General features: G+C 36.7%; 1 protein-coding gene across 1 annotated transcript in view; it reads right to left on the reverse strand.

Moving 5' to 3' along the window:
- Positions 1–398: 398 nt before the first annotated feature.
- The window catches only part of DHX15 (DEAH-box helicase 15), a 44,560-nt gene continuing 22,662 nt past the window's right edge, over positions 399–22,296 (reverse strand). The window contains exons 6-14 of the mRNA XM_083860746.1: positions 21,687–21,854; positions 18,283–18,369; positions 16,641–16,790; positions 16,372–16,480; positions 15,048–15,239; positions 11,871–11,993; positions 9,531–9,721; positions 2,173–2,342; positions 399–964 (exon numbers count right to left, since the gene is read on the reverse strand). Coding sequence (XP_083716872.1) covers positions 847–964; positions 2,173–2,342; positions 9,531–9,721; positions 11,871–11,993; positions 15,048–15,239; positions 16,372–16,480; positions 16,641–16,790; positions 18,283–18,369; positions 21,687–21,854 — 1,308 coding nt within the window. The 3' untranslated portion in view covers positions 399–846. The remainder of the gene's footprint in view (positions 965–2,172; positions 2,343–9,530; positions 9,722–11,870; positions 11,994–15,047; positions 15,240–16,371; positions 16,481–16,640; positions 16,791–18,282; positions 18,370–21,686; positions 21,855–22,296) is intronic.

Raw genomic sequence — 22,296 nt, forward strand, 5'->3', positions numbered from 1 at the left:
TACAGTGTCATTTAAACTATTGTTTGTGTTGATCCTAAACAGAACCTGATCACTGCCCAGCAGGGCAATTTCTACCTGGCCACATACACTTCACTTCTTATAGGATACGCTACTACAGTTCTGTCTGAGAAATATTTAGGGCTATGTTGGAAGAAAGCATTCTCCTAACACATCTGCATGCATTTTGAGTTTTCCTAAATAATTTTAAAAAGTTTGCAAGGGATCAACATTGTATGTATCATATTATATCATCATTATGGTGCTTAAACATCTGTACTTTTAATATTAAAATATTAAACTACTGCCATGTCAATCAAACAGCAGTTTAATGGGAGACTAAATGGGCTTCTCATATTTCAATCAAAACAATAGAAATACTGACATACTGTGGCACAAAATTAGTATAAATAGACTTTATTGAAGTCAGTACCCTTGTACTGAAGCCGAAGATTGTGTCTACAGAAGCACAAGTTGTAACATTTCACAACTTCTAAAAGGAATGTCAACAATTACAACGATCATGCATACCATGGTCGATAATCACATTTTTAGAAGCATTTTCAACCATTTCTAAAGAAATGCTTATAACATTGTTATATATAGAACTACTTTCAATAAACTGCAAAACATTGATTAGCTTTTCCAGTATGAGCTACAGTGTCAACACAAAAGGGAGGCATAAATGTTTAATTTATGAAATCAGAATGGAATATTTACTGTAAAGAAAAATTAAAAAGCTTTCAAATAAAGGCCATTATTGAACCAAAGTGAAGAGCACAACTTGAACTTTGAATCCTTTCATCTCTTAAAGCTGTCCTCTGAATAACTTCAGTTCAAAGCATAAATTCAGTACTGTGAGTATTCCTTGGACTGAAGTTTGGCAATGATGCGATCCAACTGTCTCTTTGCTTCGCACTGTGGAAAATTGCTCATGTCATAATATTGAGGGGCAATTTTCACCAGCCTGTCAAAAAAGGAAAAGCTTGTTACTGATACTCAAACTTTAAGATGCATCTTACAGAAATTCTACTACTGAAGGAAACAAAGGTTATCCACTATTTTCAGCTCATTCTGCAATTTTAAGACTAACTGAAATTCACACACATGCACACACACTTAAAATGGCAGTGCCATCCTGACCAAGTGTCCAAGTTCAAAACAAAAACCACACACATGAATCTCACACAATGCTCCTGTGTGACCACAGGCCCCTTACAGTCTCTTGCTGCTGGTTCAGTACCCACCAGGGTAACCCACACAGCCCGAGCCTCTGCTTGATGTTTAACAGCCACAAAGTCTATGCAAACACCCACTTGTGTCAGAGTACACTTCAGTCTTAGCCATTTTAAACTTGATAATATAACCACAGCCATAGGATGCTGCTTTAGGTTAGACAGTGTTTGTTGAAACAAGATTTCTCTAAGCAGGGATTCAAACACATTTTCCATTAAGATACTACAGACAATATAAATATATATGCTGTGTTTTCTAGCTTATGAATCTTTAAACTCTTCTTGCACAACAGTAAAATTACAGCAACAGAAGAGCTTCCTGTGTCCCCAAAGCTTACTACAACCTGGTAGTTAAAGTACAACTGTAAAGACAGGCAAGATCTCTGCTTCTCTGCAAATTCAGGCTTCCGATTTCCTTAACACACTTAGTTGATTAATAAGTATCATGACATGGCAAGTTGTACCACTATTATCTCCTCCTTCCTTAGAATTTTAAGAAAGCATTAAATGCTGTTCAGAGCTTTCTGAAAAAAATCAGACAGAAGTAGTCCTAGGTCTTGAGAACAGAAGCACTGATACTGAGGTATTGTTATCTCCTAACTCAGGTATGCAAGTAGGTGCTAGGACATACCCCCCCAAACCCTGGGGCTGCAAGCAGCTCCAGGCTTACTGAAGTAACCGGCTCTAAGTCAAGCTGTGCACTGCACACAGAGTCCAGGCATCAGAGGTCTGAACACAAAAACCACAAACAGGCACAAGTACCCACGAAGAAAACCTTCAGCCATCTACAAGACCTCATTTTCATACCACTGCCATTCCTCAAACGATTTTTGTAAAACTAACTTCAGGAAAAGTGAAAAGAATAACCTCAACTTAAAGAAAAGGGAAAAAAACTCCAATAACTCTAAAGTTGCAAAACTGTTGCAAGACTCTGGCTTACCATTCTGGCTTGATGTCTGTACATGTCCGGATGTAATTCTTCGTTGTAAGGACAAACTCGTTATACAGCACCCACTCTGGTTTGTGATCAAGAACAGTGGAGGGATGCAACTGCACCACCTGGTTATCTTTCACTGTTAAGTAATGCCCTGTTCGCTCCAAATGTGCCACCTAAATAAAAAGACAATTTTTTCATTAACACAGGCAATTTGTAAATGAAGCAATTTCAAGCTGATTGTTAAGTGTTCTATACAAAACATACTAACCCAACTTTCAAACCTCATCTAAATTTGGCACATTACTTGACCACTTCATGTATTCATGTTTTTTTATAGGCACATCAAGATGCCAGATGTTTTTGCTAACTACCATGGTATGTGTATATTCTAATACAATTCAAGCGACATACAAAAATAATTATCACTCAAAGAGAATAATCATTATTAGAACAGCAGCATGGCAAACACAAAGTACTGGAAGGAAATATATACTGGACAGGTCTGCAACATCACACAAAGTCAACTGTGGTCTACTACAGACATCTGCTTCAGGCATTTAATTTGCAGTCGCCACTGTAGGACCAGTAAGTCACAATGTTATCCTTTTATGAGAGAGGTCTCACTACAGCCTGAGTTTCAGAGCTGGAAAATGTAGGTTCAGCGACACACTTGTGCTGTGACCTTGGTGAAAATCAATTAACCTCCCTCTGATTAAGCTTCTTGCTCTATGAAAGGGAATAACGCCTGCCTTGCCAAGATGCTCCAATACCTAGCTCATTAAGATTTGGTAAAGCAGACAGTTATCCTTAGAATGATATCCTCTGTACCAACAGCTAATCTAACAGAAAAAGTAACTAAAATTAACCCTTTGATACCAGTAATTGAAAATAAACTCATTTTATATATATACACACACACAGTAAAAAGCTTAAATAGGTTGGGCAATGGCTGAAAGACATCAAAAACATTTTTAATAAGATCATTAGCTGTTTTCCTTTAATATAGACTGTATACTTCCTTGTTTTCTTGAATTCCTAGGTATATTTCACCCTTTTCTTTGCCTAGTCAAGAGCAAATTCCATCTATTAGATTAAAACACCAGGCCTTCTAAAGCAATAGCTACCTCAAGTTTTAAGCCAGAATATCTCTTTACTAAGAAATTACTTACTTGGAGTGTGCTTCTCTTTAAAACATTATGACATTAATATCCAGAACATGCTTTACGAATAGAACAAAGTATTTCAATGGTCTGCAAATTTTGTCACACAAGATTTGAGAGAGAACACTTTACTTCAAGTATGGGAAACCAGAAGAGGTTCCTTTAAATAGAGACCAACAGCCTGCAGTGATTTAGGCCTAATTTTATTCAACTCAATACAACATCTGTGGTTTTAAACAGCAGTATAGGTGCAAACCAGACTAGACTAGACACTCATCTGTCACATGCCCAGCACAAACACAGCACACCTTGCTGTGGGATTATGGTTTTTTTCAAAGGAAGTTTTGTTTAAAAATCAGTTTTGTTTTTCAGATCAAAATTACACATGCATACAAAAGTATCTGTTTTACCTCTTCTAGTTCTTCCTAGAAAAGGACAGAACAATGCATTATTTAGGTTTAATTCTAGAAAAGTGTGCTGTTAAATTCAATACAATTTACCTTTAACACCTCAGTCTCACTCATATGTATTAAAAGAGTAAAGTCTTATACTCTACATTTCCCACATACAATTTCCTTTTCCATGTAACTTGTAATGGTCGTTATGTTTCTTATTGACTTTGTACAATTCTGAAGCATACTCAAAGAAAAATAAACGCTACAGAAACATAGTTAGGTCTTAATTTCCAGGGAAGGACAAGAATTGGAATAACCCCAATTACAAAGAAAATGTTTCCTTAGACCATTGACATCAGAGACAAGACACCTTCAGGTGGTTACACACTACTGTGACTGGCTGCAATCCCAAGGTAACAGTGGGCTGCAGTATTTCCTCTTTAGATGTTTCTACAGAGTGTGCTTGTTGGCACGCACCTTGGTAAAGAATTTCAGGGTCAGTGATGGCAACTCTGTAGGGAAATACACAGTGAAGCTATGGCTCCAGAGCAAGCCACAGTGATCTGCCAGCTGCTCCATTTTCCTGCTCATTCCTGGTCTGCACTATTCCAGCACAGCTGACCAAGCCCCATTCTTGCTTCCACTCTGTAAGTGGCCTGCCAGATCACTGAGCTGAAAGAATTTAGAATGGGCTCAGGCAGGCACCAAGGTTGACATAAGGGAGCAAACAAGGACAAATGGGAGGCAGCTTATATCACTCCTCTGAAAGCCTGGCTTGCAAGCAATACCAGTGTCTGAAAATACAAGGGTGGCTGGACCAGGCGTCCTCCAGAGGGCCTTTCACCTCAACCATTCTGTGATGTTTTTCGGAGTATAGACAGCATGAGCTTCTGCACAAACCACAGGACTGCACAAAGTATGCCCAGGAAGTGGGGTCATTTTTTGAGGAGGAGTGGTAGCAGTGGTAGCAACAGGTAGAACAGTGGTAGCAACACTACAGAACATACCTGAACCCTGAGATTGCCAAAGAATTAGGCTGAACACATGACTCTAAAAGAATGGGCAAATGCCAATCCAGCCCATGTATCTCTGCAACAGGAAGTCCCAGAAAACTCACCTGGCTGATGATTTACAGACAATTATAATATTTTTATGAACATGACAAACCTAAATGGTAACAGTGGCACATACCACCAGAGGAAAATGTTTTACTTCAAGTTCTCATCACAATTTTATTAAGAACTACACACCCTCCTCTGAAATTTTAAGTGTGCTTGTGCTTATTTATCAGCTATTCTATCATTGAACCTAGAAGGCTAAGTCAAGGGTCTTCAAACAAACATTAATATTAAACCCAAATGCACTTGCCAGGTCAAAAGCAGGAATAGCATCACAAGATCCAGCCCTTTTAGATTCAAGGCTATACATTGGGGGGCATGCTAGTCTTGACAGACAGTTTAGAGAAATGACTGGTCCTTGGCTCCTTCTGACAAAAGAAGGCTAGCATGCACCAAAGGAACCCTGGCATTTGCCTGGATTTCCAAAATTTCTGCTTGCAGCACACGCAAGAGTATTTCTGAATCTATTAAAAAGTTTTACACCACTCTTCTGCATTTTTAAAGAGCAAAATGAATACCATTAAATGCACCAGTGACCACCTTTGTGTCATAGGTTTATTTTATTACCATTCTATTATTGTAGAAGCTTGATTATGTAAAGACTTCAAAATATACATAATTCCATACAAGAAATAATCACCAAAGCCTGAGTAGCATCGACTGAGAATTTAATTAGAAGGCAAATCATCATTCCTGTACAGTATTGGTCATTTAAGTGTATCCTCTGTATTCAACTAAGTCACATCTCCTAAGAAAGATCCCAAGTTTGATCTGTACATCTTTCTAGCCAAGAGCGCCAATGGTACCTTGGGGTGCATTAGGAAGAGCACTGCCTGCAGGATGAGGGAGGTGATCCTGCCCCTCTACTCAGCTCTAGTGAGGTCCATCTGGACTCTTCAGACCTGGGCTCCTTAGTACAAGGGAGACATGGAGCTCCTGGAGCAGCTCCAAAGAAGGGCTATGAAGATGATGAAGGGACTGGAGCATCTCTGTTACGAGGAAAGGCTGAGGGAGCTGGGCCTGTTCAGCCTCGAGAAGGAGAACCCCCATCAGTGCCTATCAGTATCTGAAGGGAGGGTGGCAGGAGGAAGAAGCCAGGCTCCCTTCTGTGATGCCAAGCAACAGGACAAGAAGCAACAGACAAAAATGGTTCAAAATTCCATCTGAACATGAGGAATAACTTCTTTACTGTGCAGTGGCAGAGCACTGGAAGAGACTGCCCAGAGAGTTTGTGGCTTTTCCCTCATTGGAGACATTTCAGAACTGTCTGAACACAATCCTGTGCCATGTTCTCTAGGATGACTGTTTGAGCAAGGAGGTTGGACCAGATAACGCAACTGTGGTCCCTTCCAACCTGTCCCATTATTTGATTTGAAAACAGAGGGCTTACTTACACCTTTAAATTGTGATTTAAATTTCCAACTATCACTTCTTGTTCTGTCTTCAATACTACATTGAAAATACAATGATACAATGATAAAAACCTAAGTTGCTTTTGACAACTAATAAAAAACAAAATCACTAAGAGGAAGATGACCCATCCTTAAGATATTCTGTCATTTGATTGCCTTTTCCAATTCGTTTCCTTAACTTACTTTCTGTAGCGTAATTATTTTTTGCTTAGTCTTAACCACAGTTACTTCAGCTAATATTTACACTTTACAAGATTCTAAGCTTAGTTTTCAATGGGTATCAGGGATAAGCCTCCGTTAAAGGGTTACCTATTCTTGTGACTTACTTTGATCCCCAGCTAACACTAAGCTACAGTATTTATCCTATTTAGATTTTTCTATAAAGCATGCTTAGTTACATAATAATAGTAGGTGAAATAATCTATACTTAGTTCTGTAACTTTATTACTAAATTATACATTTATTACAGTTGTACAATATGCCAATTCCTCTCCCTTTCTAAGACAGGCTATGTTCGGAACAAAATAATTGAGAAATCAGTACTTCTATTTTTGCAAATATCATTCCTGCTGTATTTTACATATCCTTTGCATATTCTGATGTGTGATACAGAAAGTTACTTTTAAAAGTTTTGCATTATAAGAACTAGAAGAAATCTGAGACAGCACAAAAAATTTAAAGACATTTAACTTCTTGTCAATATCTATCTTTCCAGAAGTCTTACTATACACAGAACTGTTGGCAGTTTCAAATTATTTTATTTCTCATTTTGCTTGTCTATGGCAGATTTACTGGAGCTCAAATTTGCATTTAAATATGAAGGGTGAAGAGATGACTCATCACCAGCAGAAATTCCACATTTATCTGTCTCTGACACACAACTGAAGGGAGGTAAAACCAGAGTACTTAGTACTGATTACACAACTAGTACTAGTACTATAGTCAGTACAAGCCTATACTGTCTGACCACAGGTCTTGATTAGTACAGAAAACTCTACAGTGAAATTCTATGACTGGTCTTAGGACAGTAGGCAATTACCAAAGTATAAATAATGCAGTAAATTAGAAGTATTTCAAGACAATAGCTGCTACTGCTCTTTCCACTTCACACCCCCTTTTGCAATTTAGAAAGTCTGAAGAATAAACTTCTGCCATGTGTTGTCCACAGACCTCAGTACTTTACATGAAGAAGCTACCCACAGTACATGCACACATTTCACAAGTGTCCACACTTGGAATTCCACACGTTCTGTACTAAGAGGACAAAGGATGATGTATGCATTTCATTACTAAGGTTTTCTGAACAAGAGCCCCCAAATGCTACAGCCTGAATACTAGCTTGGAAAGGGTATCATGTGTATACAGACTTAAAATTTAAAGTACTTCAGCTGCTGGTAAATAACATCTGAGTATTTAAAAACTTTTCTACTGAAGGTTTCTTAAAGAAATGTGGAATTCATCAAAGAAGGTTCAGAGTCAAGGTCAAACAGGTACCACAATATGATGGAGGTTTGAAGAGTTGAAGAAACTCAAACTAAAATAGACTGAAACACTTTGAGGCAGAAGAGTAACGGCTGAAATGGCTTCCACTCCAAATAGTTTCAAAAGGCCTGCTGTAGCTATCTCTTGATACAGCCCAAAAATTCAATTAGGCATTTTGGCTGAGAGAGGCAGTAAACAACCTACGGATCATGGAAGCCCAAGGAGACTTCTGGACAGGCTTTAATTTTCATCTGCATGAGCCTACTGACTACTCTATTCACAGCAAAAATACCAAGTCAGATCTTTAACTCCTAAGAGACAGAAACAAAAACCTACTTGCACCAACACTGGTGCAGCTCTCCGTGCATGGGAATAGGTGTTTTCTAGTAGGAAAACACCAATTAGAGGAAGAGTTTCACTCTGAATAACATAAAGCAAACTGAGAGCACACCAACTTCCAAGTACATGGCCTCCCCACAGGTCCAATTAAGCGAAAGAAGTCATGGGGTATAGTGCCAAACAAAAGTGCAGCTGTGGCACTCAGACCTGCCTGGGGTCCAAAATGGAATGCTGGGCAGAACTGTTCTTTGTCTTTCAAAACATTTACAGAATTAAAGGTGTAGGTGGGAATGTGTTCTGAAGCATTTGCCAAGAAATATGCAGAAAACGTGTCCCAAATTCAAGGACTGAACACAGTTACAGCCTACTTTTCTGAAAGATTACAGCAAGAAAGGTTTTAGAATCATTTAATTATTTAAAAGCAGCCAACAGCCTTAATCTCCCATTTGCATTACAGTGAAATGCAGTCGCTGACATTGATATTTTTGTATTCTGAAAACCCAGGAACATGTTTCTGCTGTAGACTGGCTGGCTGAGCCCTGGAAACAGCACTTGGCAGGGGCAGAGTAAGGACAGGGTGCCCAAGTCTGTGCCCCAGCTCGGGCACAAGAGCAGTGCTTGTCAGGCCCATGCCATCTTCACTTGCACAGCACTGACCAGCTGGCAAGTTTCTGTTTAAACACCTCCAGAGTGCACCACAAGGGAAAAATTAGGAAATGCCATAGGCACTGGTCAGCCTCTTAAAGATAACAAGATTGTGCTCTGCAGAAGCAAGGTATTAGGCTCTAGCAGAAATGTTGCAGAGACGTGTCAAATGCTTTTTTGCTACGAAAAGCGTTATCATAACAGTTCAGAGTCCATGAGGATGAAGATTCACAGTTTGTACCTGCAAGAGCCAGCAAAGAGACTCTAGCAGTCATACGGATGAATGTTGAAGAGAAAAAACAAAGCAGGATGGGACTAAGAGAAAAAAAAAAAAAGAACAAACCAAAACCAAACAAAAAATAACAAAACCCCAAGCAGCCTGCATTCTAGCTTGGGGCAAGATTAACCTGAAATGCAAAGCATGCAGGTGGCAGCACTGGAGACTGGCTTCCATAGCATCCAAGCTCAATGCATTTCAAACAGTACACATTTTGAGATTACAGAAGTGCTCCAGTATTCCACTATCTGACTCATGTAATTGAAAAGTAAAATATAAACATGGAAAGACATACAAAACAAAACACGCTCTTTCTGTAAAGATTGCGTATTTTTCGTAAGTATAGACCACTATACTTCCCTCTGTGGTATCAGATTACAAATAAAAAGTAAAATTGCCTACCACTTTTTTTCCATTTGACTGAAGAATGTGCTACTTGAGCCATCACCTAGCAACCTGACAAAGACTACATGGCAGTACAGTTAGCCACATGTAATTTAAGTAACGTTTACTAAGCTTTAGTAAACACATACCTGCATGAAGTACCCAGTAACTAATGCCTTTCTTATGTTGATGTAATAGTCTCGGCTGGTAAAATCTGTGCTTCTACGAGGCAAATTAAATCTATCCATGATTCGTGACAGCTGTTGGCGTACATTGTCTGCAGACATCAGGGACCTGTAGTTAATGAAGTTGTCATAACACCACTGAACCGACTCATGATCTGCAACATTAGAAAACATGAATCAAAATTAGAACAAGTAAATAAAATAGTCACCAACTGATTCATCAGTCAGATGAACCAGAAAAAAATATCCATAAACTTTTATAAATGGTAACAGCTCTTGGTTTTTTTATTCAGTTGATTTCTTGCACTACGTAACTTCCCAAAACTTTTCTGTTCAGGAAGCACATGGACAGGACAGAAAAAAAAGCAGGGTTTTTTTTCCCCCCTCACAATATAATAAACACAATCACTGTTTTACTGAAATACCACGCTATTAAATTTTGGACACTTCAAAAATCCCATCCTGCAACTAGAAAAACCATCTTTCAAACCCCAAGTGTAAAACATAATGTGATGTCAGGAACACTGCACAGCCTTTAACTGCAGCATGCAATGAACATACAAGACAACTGTACATAACTACACTGTGTTTGAGAAATGAAACCCTACTTAAATTAAGCACTCGAGTTAACAACTAAGAGCTATACAAACAGTCTGTTCTAAGTGTGACATCTCACAGCAGTTTAAGGAAATGTGACTGGTAAAACACAGCCACTGTAACAGAACTCTGTACTCTAACTGCTCCTACTGCTGAGAGCTCAGAGAAATCTGATGGAACAGCGAGCCTCTGCCAGTATAAATACCTGCATGTTTCACATCAAGAAACTCTGTTTTCCCTAGCAATTCTCTGACTTTTCAAGTAATGCTTTTTCCATCTTTGTCAGTTTAATAATCCAATAAAGCCAGCCTTAAAAATTAAAATTTAAGGTAACTCTTGGAAAGAAGAGACTTCTTAATTTGCACTGAAAAGAATGAAGCTTATGGAAATTGAGGTAAGTCCAAGTTCTTTCTTGCACTTTACCTTAGAGAATACATTTTAAATGAAGTATGAATGAAGCTGCTGTAGAGTTACGATTCTACTGCACAGTACCATAGTGTAGTATTTTCTGAGCCAACTGAATTAGGTATCATAGATAAACCTTAGATGTTTTATATTGTTCTAGATACAAACAGCAGGAGCATTTTGTCTTCTGATCCCAGAAGTCAATTCACAATTTCACAAGATGATTCCTGAAATAATTCCATCCCTCAGTAACCTGAGTATTAAAGCAAAAGCTTCCAGAAACATGCACAAATTGACATTCTGGATCCTATTAACAAAAAAGCTAACAGGAATCAAACAAGCAACACGTGTATTATTTACCAATGTTTAACAGAAATTTCTCAGCTATTGTTTGTATTGTAAACTGAATGTATTCGTCTATACTTTTGCACTTATTTTGGATTGTCACATAATGACAGCATTAGAAGGTTTCAATACAAAATTTCTAAATCAAACCTTTAACAGAAAGAGGCGTTAAGCTGCATTTCTTTTTATTCAGGATACAAAGACTGCTTTTGTTTGCTAACAGGAAAGTGTAACTAGAGCACCTAAGTCTACATGGCTGGCAGTTTATAGCAATCTTTTTATTTGCCTCCAATATAAGTCACTGTTAAAAAAAGTGGGTCACTTTCTCATTTTTCAAGAGAATTCCTAGCTTCACCTGTTCATTCTTATCTTCTTTAAGCTGCTAAAATGTACTTCAGCTATGCTGAATAGGATCAAACATTTTCTCTAAATTCCATCCACAGAAATTATATAATTGAAACATATGTATCACACAGTTCTATGTTACTTCTTGTTGATGCATCATTCCTTTGCCTCTCAATCTATTCCAAAACCTTATTACAGAATTCCTAACCATATTAAGAAGTTAGGATTAAAAAGGTTTTTGTTCTAGGAACATACTCTTCTCCAAATTCACAGCCTTTTCTGCACTACTCTCCCTGAAAAATCACTAAGCAATTATGCAGATTTTTTTATAATTAGTGTTAGATAAACTTCCAATATTTCTTAATTACGGGAACACTTACTTCCTTCTGTCCGAGGTTACTCAGCATTGATTTAAAAGCCTGGCCTGTTTGCATGCTCATCAGTTTATTACGAGATTGCTTGGGTAGTTTTTTTGGTTTTGTTTGACCCCCCAAAGGAAAGTAGCACTTAAATAACAAAACCCAAGTCTTTCAAGTGTCCTTGTAACCCAGAAACTGAAGTTGGCAGCACAAAGCATAACAAATAATTTTACTAGAACAGACACAGACTTACTTTGCTTGAAAGCATGGTAGACATTCAGCAACGTCAAATGATCTCCATCTATGTGGGCAAACCTCATCTTGGCTTCATCTGCTGCTTTCTTTGCTTCCGTGGGGCGAACAAAACACTGTGGGACTAAACAAGGTTGGTATGGGCCCAACACAAACGCCCATATCGATGAGTCACGCATTCACAGATAGAGGAACAAGGCCTAGCTAGGTCAGTTCACAGAGCATAGGGCAGGGCAGGATGGCCTCCAACTGCATCTTGGACTGTTTACTACCTTGATTTGGTACATCAACACCTAACCACATCTGTAAGACAAGAGGATTTCAAAGCTACAGAGTACCTGATTATTTTAATAGAATTATATGTACGCATCAAAATCTCTAGTCTGAAGGCCATCAAGGTTACCTACACAGACTGGAAGGCTAAACAGATCTTAGTTCAAATCCAGTGCTGATAACTCTACCAGGAGCTAGTACCCCATGGAATGAAACACTTTAATTGCAAATTTTCTTCTTCAGAAAGCCCCTATAGACAAAGTAAATAGTTCTGAAACGGTAGTGTACTAGCACAGTCTAAACCAACTTGAGGTTTAATTATTGCAAGTCTGTTACTAGACTGAATACACCAGTCAAGTCTCTTCCCACACGGTATTGCTATCAGCACTGGTATACAGAAACATGTGAATGAAAGTATTAATAAGTCTAAAGGCTGTGATGGTAGCGGTAGTGGTGGAAGGTTAAACCGTCCTTTGGCACTACTTCAAATCAAAAATAGATATCAAAAAATGCAACATGATGAGCTTTTACTAGCATTATATTCTCTTACATACACATATGATTCATCTCACTTCATCCAAAAATCATGTTTTAACATTTCTTTTCCAGACACAAACTAGAAAAGACCATAAACAGTATTGCAGCCAACTTAATTCATGGTCTATCAACATTCTATTATGTTGTAAGATTGGTATCAATCCACAAAATCCTGAAAGTTGTTATAAGAGATCTGCTGGAGCAGGGAGGTTGCACCAGGTCACCTACTGTGATCCCTTCCAACCTTACCCATTTTGTGATTTAGTTTATAGAGATCTACACCAGAAAATAAATCAGTTTGGTTTTAACCAGGTGTAATTTTTAAGAGGTTACATTTCAATACAATTAATGATTAAATAAAAAGCCTTCATCTTTTTCCAGCTGCTTGGGACTACATTAGTTTTCTCATTAACTGAAGCCCTGCAATCACATGAGAACACCTCTTTCCATATGACGTATCCCTATCAAATGAAGGCTTTTTTGTGCAGTTTTATGTAGTTTTTAGTCTTAAATTTGCATAAAAGCCCCAAAGCACTAGATATTGTGAGCTGAATACTAGATGCAACTTGAGAAAAAAGAAATCACACTGTAACAGTGAATCATGGTAACAAATCAACAAAAACCAATGCATTAAAGAAAACGGAAATGCAGGTGTGAAACACCCTGTATAATGGGTCCTGCATTTGAAAAAAGAGATAACATCAAGTACATTCTTATTTCTAACTCATACTAATAAAAGCAAAATTCAGATTACTCTATCACTGTCTTAACTCAGTGTTTTGAAAAGTAATAGTACTTTCGATACCACAGCATGACACCATGGCTTTTATAAATGTAGTATAATCATTTAATCTGCTCATTTAATGGTATTTTTGCTCTTTTCTATCACCTAGTTTCCCATTCAGCCCAAACTAAATACATGGATTGCTATCAACAACCTGATGGTCTTTATGTGCACTTAATGCACCAAAACATACTATTAGGCTGCTGGTTTAAAGCGCTTACTTTGGAAAACAGCCCACACAAAGACCAGGACTATGGGCTTTTTTAAGAACAGTGTTTTAGTTATGACCCATACATTAACCAGCTTCAATCCATTTTTTTGTTTTTCCCCCAAAACTTATTCATCATTACATTAATTGTGGTTTAAAACAAAGAAGGTATCATGGCCTAGGAAAAGGTAAATTGGAAAAGGAGTAAGGCAAATTAGTTGAAGGCCATGAACAAAAATACTGAACTGACTTGTTCTATAGTAGATACTGGGGGGAGAAGGGGGAAGAGAAGAGAAAGACAGGCACCAACCTACCACCACCTCCGCAATTAAGTCTACCATTTAATATAATAATAAAAAAATATGATTCTGCCCTGCCCATCTGCTCTGAGTCTGAACAATCATAACTCTGAAACAAACATTTTAACTTGTTCTTAAAAACTTTTATATAAATATACTGTAAGACTAAACTGAAGCAACAGATTTTACACTTAGTCAAAACTTTTTTTTTTTCTCTATCCAACCAAGTAAAGCATGTCAGCAATACACCTGCACTGTGGACAGGGTGGCAAATTACCACATCCCAAAGACAAAAAAATACTTATGAGTAAGAACATCCCCATTTTCATAACAGATTAAAACCTGCTGCTTGTCCTATGACCTCTAGTTATGAAACAAAGTCAGTTCTACACTGTGGGGAAATTAAATACAAGGTTTGTTTGGTAACATTGTCCTCTCATTAAGCTCTCTCAACAAGCAGCTCTGTTCCGACACAGAGCTATTCATGTAACAGCAGCAGAGTATAACTGTACACCTCAGTTAATTCTTATAAAGATATACATCTTTCCTTCCAAGCTTTTTTCCCATTCGAAAGTACTGACTGTTCTCCAGTTTTGTCATTTCATGATTGAAAAATGTATCATGTACCAGATTACAGTTCAATATAAATTATACTCTAATCCCTTTGGGAAGACCATGATTTACCAAAGTGCAGAAGAATGCACAATACAAAAGAGATTTGACTGCCTTAAAAATTAGTGGCCGAGATGATATTTCTGGGCCTGACTATGAGGCTAAACAGAAATTTCTATCCCACTAGCCTAATTCCCCACCTCCGACAATTCAAATATATATATTTTTAACTGATATTAGGAGCAAACTCATAGATCATTTTAAGCACTACTTTTCAACATTACTACTCACTAGCTTCAAGGTCTCTACATAAATCCATAATAACTGAACCCGTATATGAAGTTTTAAAAAGCAATTCTAATTTTATTAAAAATAAATTTATGTTATTTTTCTGATGTGGGAAAATTAAATTTTCCCCAAACTGAAGATCTGCAATTTGTTTAGGTTCTCTTTTCCTGCTATTACCTGACAACATGGCAGTAATAGATAGGACCTCATTAGAACAGTTGTAGTCACAGCTTGCAATAACCATTTTAGCCAGCTGTGGATCCAATGGAAATTCGGCCATCATGGATCCCAATTCAGTCAAGTCTCCATCATCATTTAAAGCAGCCAGATAATTCAAAAGCTCTAAAGCTCTCATCAGAGTTTCAGGAGCTGAAAGAAAAAACATATGTAAATTTGCACATTAACCAAACAGGTCTGAATCAGCAAAAACAGAGGAAGCACAGACTTAAGTATCTTTTTTTCTTTTTTCTTTATTTTTTCCTCTTTTTGTTCTCCATTCACTAGCATCCAAATGCAAAACTGTTACCAAATCCACCAATACACACCCAAGCATAAATGAATGGGGGTGGCAGGGAGGGAACACTAATTTAGAAAAGCTTTAAACTTAATCACAAGCTTTGAATATTTGAAGATTACTGCTTTTCAAAATGCAGACAGCAGTGGCATTGTGAAATATTCAGTATCAGTAATATCACTTCTTCCTGCAGATCCTTTTCCCCTTGTTCCATATTAAATAGATCAATAGTCCTGAAATTTCAGCCATGTTAACTCTAGAAACCTCGTCTTTCAGAAAGCCAGTAAGAATGTTTTATCTTACATTCCTCACACAGCCAGTATTAACCCCTAAATAAAAATAAAAGGAAATCTAAAAGTCTTTCTGCTAAGTTGTCATACATGTTGCACAGAAAAAAAGAATTTAATTGCTCTGTAGAAATATTTAAAAACTTACAGACTATGTCAGATTTTTATATTAGGGGAAAAAACAACTAACTCACCTATTTATATTGATGATCTGTATTTATTTTGACTCATTTACATTTTTGATTAGCAATATAACCCAGTTATTTCTGAAGCATTTATGAAGATTTAACACTTAGAAGATGCATAGAAACTACAGTTTGAGCCAAACTATGTATTCAGCTTTAAAAAAGCCAGCCCATTTTATTTACAAACAGTTCCTGTTTGCACAATTAGAATGTGTAATCAGGGTGATAAATAAAAAACCCTCAAGTAACAGACTTTCCAATGCCAAGAATTTTGTCTTATTCTCTGAAGGCAAGGGGCTTTCAGTAGCTTCCCTGGTCCTACTAGGAGCTCTTACACAGAAAGAACGAGCTTGTTTGGATATTACACAAAGCACTAGATTTCAGTGCTTTGTGTCATATCCAAAGACATTCCTTACAAATTACAATTAAAAAAAAAAAAAAGAGAGAATTTATTCCATGTTGTCATTACATAAAGGAGTCACAAAAATAAAGATTGAAAAGATGGAAAGAGATACCTGGAGGATCCATAAAATCAAAGTGCACCAAATCATCTATACCAAGCTTCTTGAGCTGTAATACTACAGATCCTAAGTTAGACCTCAAAATTTCAGGGTATGTGTTGTCCTAGGGGGATGAGAGGAAAAAAAAAAAAAAATTTTTTAACACTTCTTGCAGAGACTTTATACTACCGAAGCATTCAAATTCTAATTTTGTTTAATAGCACAGAACTCAACAAGGTGAATCAGACATTCTAATAAACACAATGTAAAAACCACCACCTTACCTGCATTTCAGTTTTGTAGGCTTTCTCGGTATAAAGCCTGAAGCACTTTCCTGGCCGGGTACGGCCGGCACGGCCAGCGCGCTGCTGGGCAGACGCTTTACTGATGGCGGTCACCAACAGGGACTCCACTCTGATACGAGGATTGTACACCTGTGGCAAAGTGGAGGCACAGCGGGATAGAAGGTAAAGAATAAACAATATTAATAGAGAGGATAACAATCCAAACTGCTTTAAATTTATTTTTAAGTACAGCTTCTGCATAAACTGTATGTATCTGAAAAAAAAAAACCTAGCTACAAATGATGCTGGAGAGCTTCAAATACAACTGCCCAGAGAACAGTTTTTTATTCATCTGTTAACAGCAACTCCTGCCAGACTCCCTGTTCTTAAATGTATTTTTTAGATAAGATTTTCATGGCAAAAGGAATGCGTCCGATTTGTTCTACAGAGTGCTAAACACTCATGATGCTCAAAAATCCCATTAAAATGTTGTCTTGATGTAACTACGAGGTTGAATAATCATATTCTAGACATCAGAAAAATCTAACATTAAGGTTTTATGCAACTGTAAAGATCAGGCTGATGATAAAAGAAAAGTGTATTTAAAGGGTACATGCAGACTATCCCAGTACAAAATATCTGCTGGTATTTACTGTAAAACTTCCACTGCAGTAATACCTAAACAGCAGCCCTGCTAACTCAATAGGGCTCATGGAAAGGAATACACTGAAAACAAAGGCAGTTGTCAAACAGTAGTTTCAGCTGAAGACATTCTTGGTCCATGTTTTAAGACCTTTTTGGTGTGATTCAGTATAAAATATGTACAGAAACCTTAGTTCTTATACTGGAAGAATAGCTTCTGTAGAAAGAACTATTTGTGAAAAAAGTTCAGCCTTAATGGTGTTTAAAAATTGTTCATAAAAGCACACTGGCTGTACTCACATTCTCCTGTGTGTCTGTCTCATTTTGCAAACGTTAAAAAGACTGACAATGTGTACCACTATTAAAGGAAAAGACTAAGAAACCAAGTTATAAAGAAAACTACATTTAGTGGAAAAAAAACCCCAAATTAAGACAATGAGATTCATACTTTATATAATTACTGGGTTGACTGTAGGAAAGCTACTTCGGTTCCCCTGAACACCCTATGATGTTCCAAGAACCACAATATGAGCCTGATTGCAATCTTCAGAGCTGTGATAGTACATGATAAATACTGACATGAAACAGTAGGGATCATTTCTTCTCATTTTAGTGCTGGAGTTTTCTACTGTGACTTAAAAGATGACGAAGATTCTAGAACCACTTTTATTTACTTTCATACAATTTGTTTTACTTAAGCATCTTCAAGCATAGACATGCAATACAAAAGTACCCTTCCTATAGTATCTAGAAAAACTGTATTTCAAGTCTAACACAAAATTCTCACATTTCTTACTTTTTTTTTAAAAAAATTATTCTATCTGAAGTTTATGGACTAAGTGTAAACCATAAAAATTTTAAGTTAAAACAAATCCAAACCAACCAAGTTCAAGATTCCAAATGGGAAAAAAACCTCTAAGTGTTTGCAAAGGGAAGAGCAGCCGGAGCAAACCAGATTCAATCAACTTTCCTACTATAAAGAGAAAAAAATAGTACTTACCTTCTGTTTTGCAAAGCCAGGATCAATCACAAACACTACGCCATCTATTGTCAATGATGTCTCAGCAATGTTAGTGGACACCACAACCTGTCAAAAAGAAACAAAAACCCAAACAACTAAATGAAACTACTTCATCCTGAAGGACTCCAATTTTGCCTCTGCACAAATAACTTCCAGTAAACTTTCCATCACTTAATCAATAACTACCAGAGCAGTGCTCCAACACCTTCACAGAATGATCTGAAATCAACCAGAAGAACTTCTAGGGAAAAGAATGCAATTTTCATCCACTGTTTTGTGCTCCCCTATGCGTCTATTAACAACATAACAAATATTAGTTGAGAAAGAAAAAAAATTTAACTTATGAAACCACTATTCAAATTTTTTTTTCTCACATCACTGGTACAAAATGACAAATTATACTGGAACCTTTTAACATCATCTATTAATTCTAGCTTTTTACCTTTTTCTGAAAGCCTGAACAGGGTGAACTGGCTAAGTAATATTACATTAAAAGTTATATACATTACCAGCACAGTATTTTCTTTTATTTGGTTTGAAATAAAGCTTTTACCAATAGATCCCAGCTAAAACCATGAACAATATGTATTTAATTTCTACTTTGTTGTTTTCTACCACCAGATATTTAAACATCTTTACATATCTTTAATGTTACATTCTTAGCCATTCAGAATTGTTATGTCACATGCAAAAATTAAAGCAAAGGTGACTTATCAGAGTTCTGAGGCTTGATTTACCACCATTTACTTTTTTATGTCCAGAGATGCAGCATAACAGGCTATGGATATTGTTAGCTCTCATCCTAACAGTGACCACACTGAATCACGTTACTATCTCAGAAAAAACCCAAAACCCGTTCAGCATGTCATCAAAAGCGCTTACCCTTCCCTTCCTAATTTTGGAGCATTCCGCCGTCACTGCTTAGCAATTAAAACTGGAGAGACCTCTAATACTTAGTTCAGAATTACAATGAGGCCAAGGCCAGTGACTGCTCATTTCCCTTCCTGCTGGCTGATCACTTTGCCAGCTGGCTACTTATCACACTCAGCTGGTCTCTTCTCAAGGTCTAAGCTTGCCCAAATACTACAATATTTTGAAAGCGGTACTTTGGTAGAAAACACACTGACAATTAATTTGGAATTACTGTGTTTCACCCTAAAATGACATGAACGCCTCAAACAAACAGAAAATACTGTACATGCCATTCACAGGTAACCTGCACAAATTAGTCAAGAGGTAACAGCTACAAATATCAGTGCAAAATCTCAATACATTCTCATAAAAAATTGAACTCACACTCTCATATTAAAAGTCTACTCAGTCCACATTTAGCTTTAGAGTATACCTCATTAAAGAAGTTTTGTGTTTTTCTGTTTCTACTAAATCAAAGTACAAAGTTACCTGACCATCAAACAATTGAAACTAGCACAAAACTATATAAAATAATAAATTATAATTAGCTTTAGCTCAGTTTTGCAGTTTCTGAGATGAATTTAAAAACTCTGTTTTGAATATTAAAATATACATCTACGAATATATCTATATTGCATATATTAACTAGCAATGCTTAAGACTGCTGAAACAAACTAGAACGCAGTTTGAAAAGAAGAGATAAGATGGCAAGGAGCCTTTAACACAGGACAATAGAAACGTTAAGTCACCATCTTCCTCAATTAAAAAAAAACATTCTTACTAGTTCATCAGAGTTTTTGTCAGTAATCATAAGCCTTCTCATAATAACAGCTGCTTTCTTAGCTCAAAGAGGACAAAAAAAGGTGCAAAGTTGTCAAGCTGCATCACTACTAGTGGTTATCATCACTACTACAGCAAAATGCCACACTACTTCCAGCATCTCTCATTCCACACAGTTAAAGCTCAGGAGACACTAATTCAGTTACTGCAAGCACTTCACTTACACTAGTATGACCATTAGAGCCTTTAAAAGGATTCAGATCAGCTACTAGCTCCCTCTTCAGCAGTTCTAAAATCTAAGTTCAATTCCCACAAAGCACTGGATGAAAACAGATGTTTTGTTAAATAGACAGGCACAGCACCACATGGTTTTACTTTACCAACATTGATCATTAAGACTAACTGAAACTAAACATTTAAAAAATTTAGAATACATGTGCACTTTCACTCATATTTAGATTTGTTATGGAGATAAAAAGTAAAACATGGAAGCCAGAATATTTCAGCCAAAGCAGTTAAAGAGAAGTAACTTTGTAGGTCTGTTGCCTACATGCTGTGCCTGCTTTTGCCTACAGCAGGCATCTTTTGGGCATAATAACTTTCCTTGTACTAAAACAACTGCTACACCAAGAGTGTCTTCCTCTCACAGACTGGTACTGGCTCTGTCATTTCAACATAACAAAAACCACACTCTGCACTTGTTATCTTACGCAGGAAACCAAAACCTGCCTATTTTGAAGGGCAGAGTTTTAAACATGAGTGAAAATTTAATTAAATACACAGCTATCACTTATTTTATAAAAGCAATTACATTCATTTAAGTCATTTGCAAATACAATTTTGTTGCAGCATTAGTTTCATGATTTCAGACTGAACGCATTCTGCAATCAACTTCTACAGGAAAAGGAAGATAATTTCACTAAATTTAATAAGTGATTTATTCTTCCAGAACACTAGAAAGTTGTCACTAGTATTCTACATGCATTGTACTGCACAAAACCAGCAAATAATCAAGGAACAAACCCTGCCTAGGGCACATAGTATGATTCAGCTTTGACCTTCAAAATCTTAGCTTTGTGACTGCCACTTCTGTAGAGCAGGAGTTTAGTTTTAAGAAGCTTGAATATCACTCCTTTCTAATAAAACACAAAACTTCTACTATGGATTATTGTGAGCATTGACATATTAATTTTATGAAGACTATTAGCTGTGCCGTTTTAAGCTTTTTAGCTTTTCAGTCGATTTTGCCTAATGAAACAACCTTAATTCCTCATTTTTTACTACAAAAATACAAACCTTGAACTTCAACATAGTTGAACTTGCACCTTCTCATAAACCTTAAGAAACAGATAAAACCTGCCTGACAATCTACCCTGACAACCAACATCTCAAAATAATGACTTATGGAAAAAATCCCACCCTCCATATAAATCATATTTTCATATTTCACATAAGAAATTTAAATGAATGCCATTTCCATTAATCCAAATCAGCCTGTTACTACAACATCCTGGCCCTATATAGATAGATGACAGAACTTAGATTTGTACTGAGAGACAAATTTCAAGTTATCTAAAAATTCTAAAATTGTAAAATACTGCATTTTTAAGGCTTGGAAGTCGTATATTATGGCCCATGCAACTGTGAGTAGATACTTACAGAGGAGAATACTAACACAGCTTAGTATTTACCTTTCTTCCTATTGCTCCATTTTGTTTTTTTGGTGGAGGAGGTTCAAATATCCTCTGCTGTTGCTGTGGAGGAAGGGTGGAATACAATGGAATGATTTTTATGTCACCAACTTCAGGACCTAAGTCATCAATTTCACGTTTTATCCTCTTGCAGGCTTCATCAATCTCCTGCAAAACAACAACAACAAAAAAAAAAAAAGGTTAGGAGAGAACTCCATGAAAAAGGAAGCATATTTAGAGAGCTTATGACAATTAGATTAAGTATACACCTTGAAGAACAATTACAATAATTTCTACTTTAAAAAATAAAAAAATCAATCAAGGTGCTTACTGAATCTGCAATCAAATTTCCACAATACTTCAAGATGTTTCAGCTTCTATACTCTAATGAACAGCCTAATTTGCATTCAACATCCTTTTTCTTTTAGTCATGTTTCCTAATTAAATCTCTACAAATTGTACTAAAATTGAAATCTCTCACCCCGGAATATTAAACTGCACTCATGACCTTTTCAATTTTCACAATCTGAAGGAAATTGATGTGCAAGATATTTAAAATAAGCCAATTAAGCCTTAATGTCACGTATCACTAATGCAATTATATGGAAGA

The sequence above is a fragment of the Zosterops lateralis genome (genome assembly GCF_965231275.1).
Source record: "Zosterops lateralis genome assembly, chromosome: 5".
NCBI lineage: Eukaryota > Metazoa > Chordata > Aves > Passeriformes > Zosteropidae > Zosterops > Zosterops lateralis.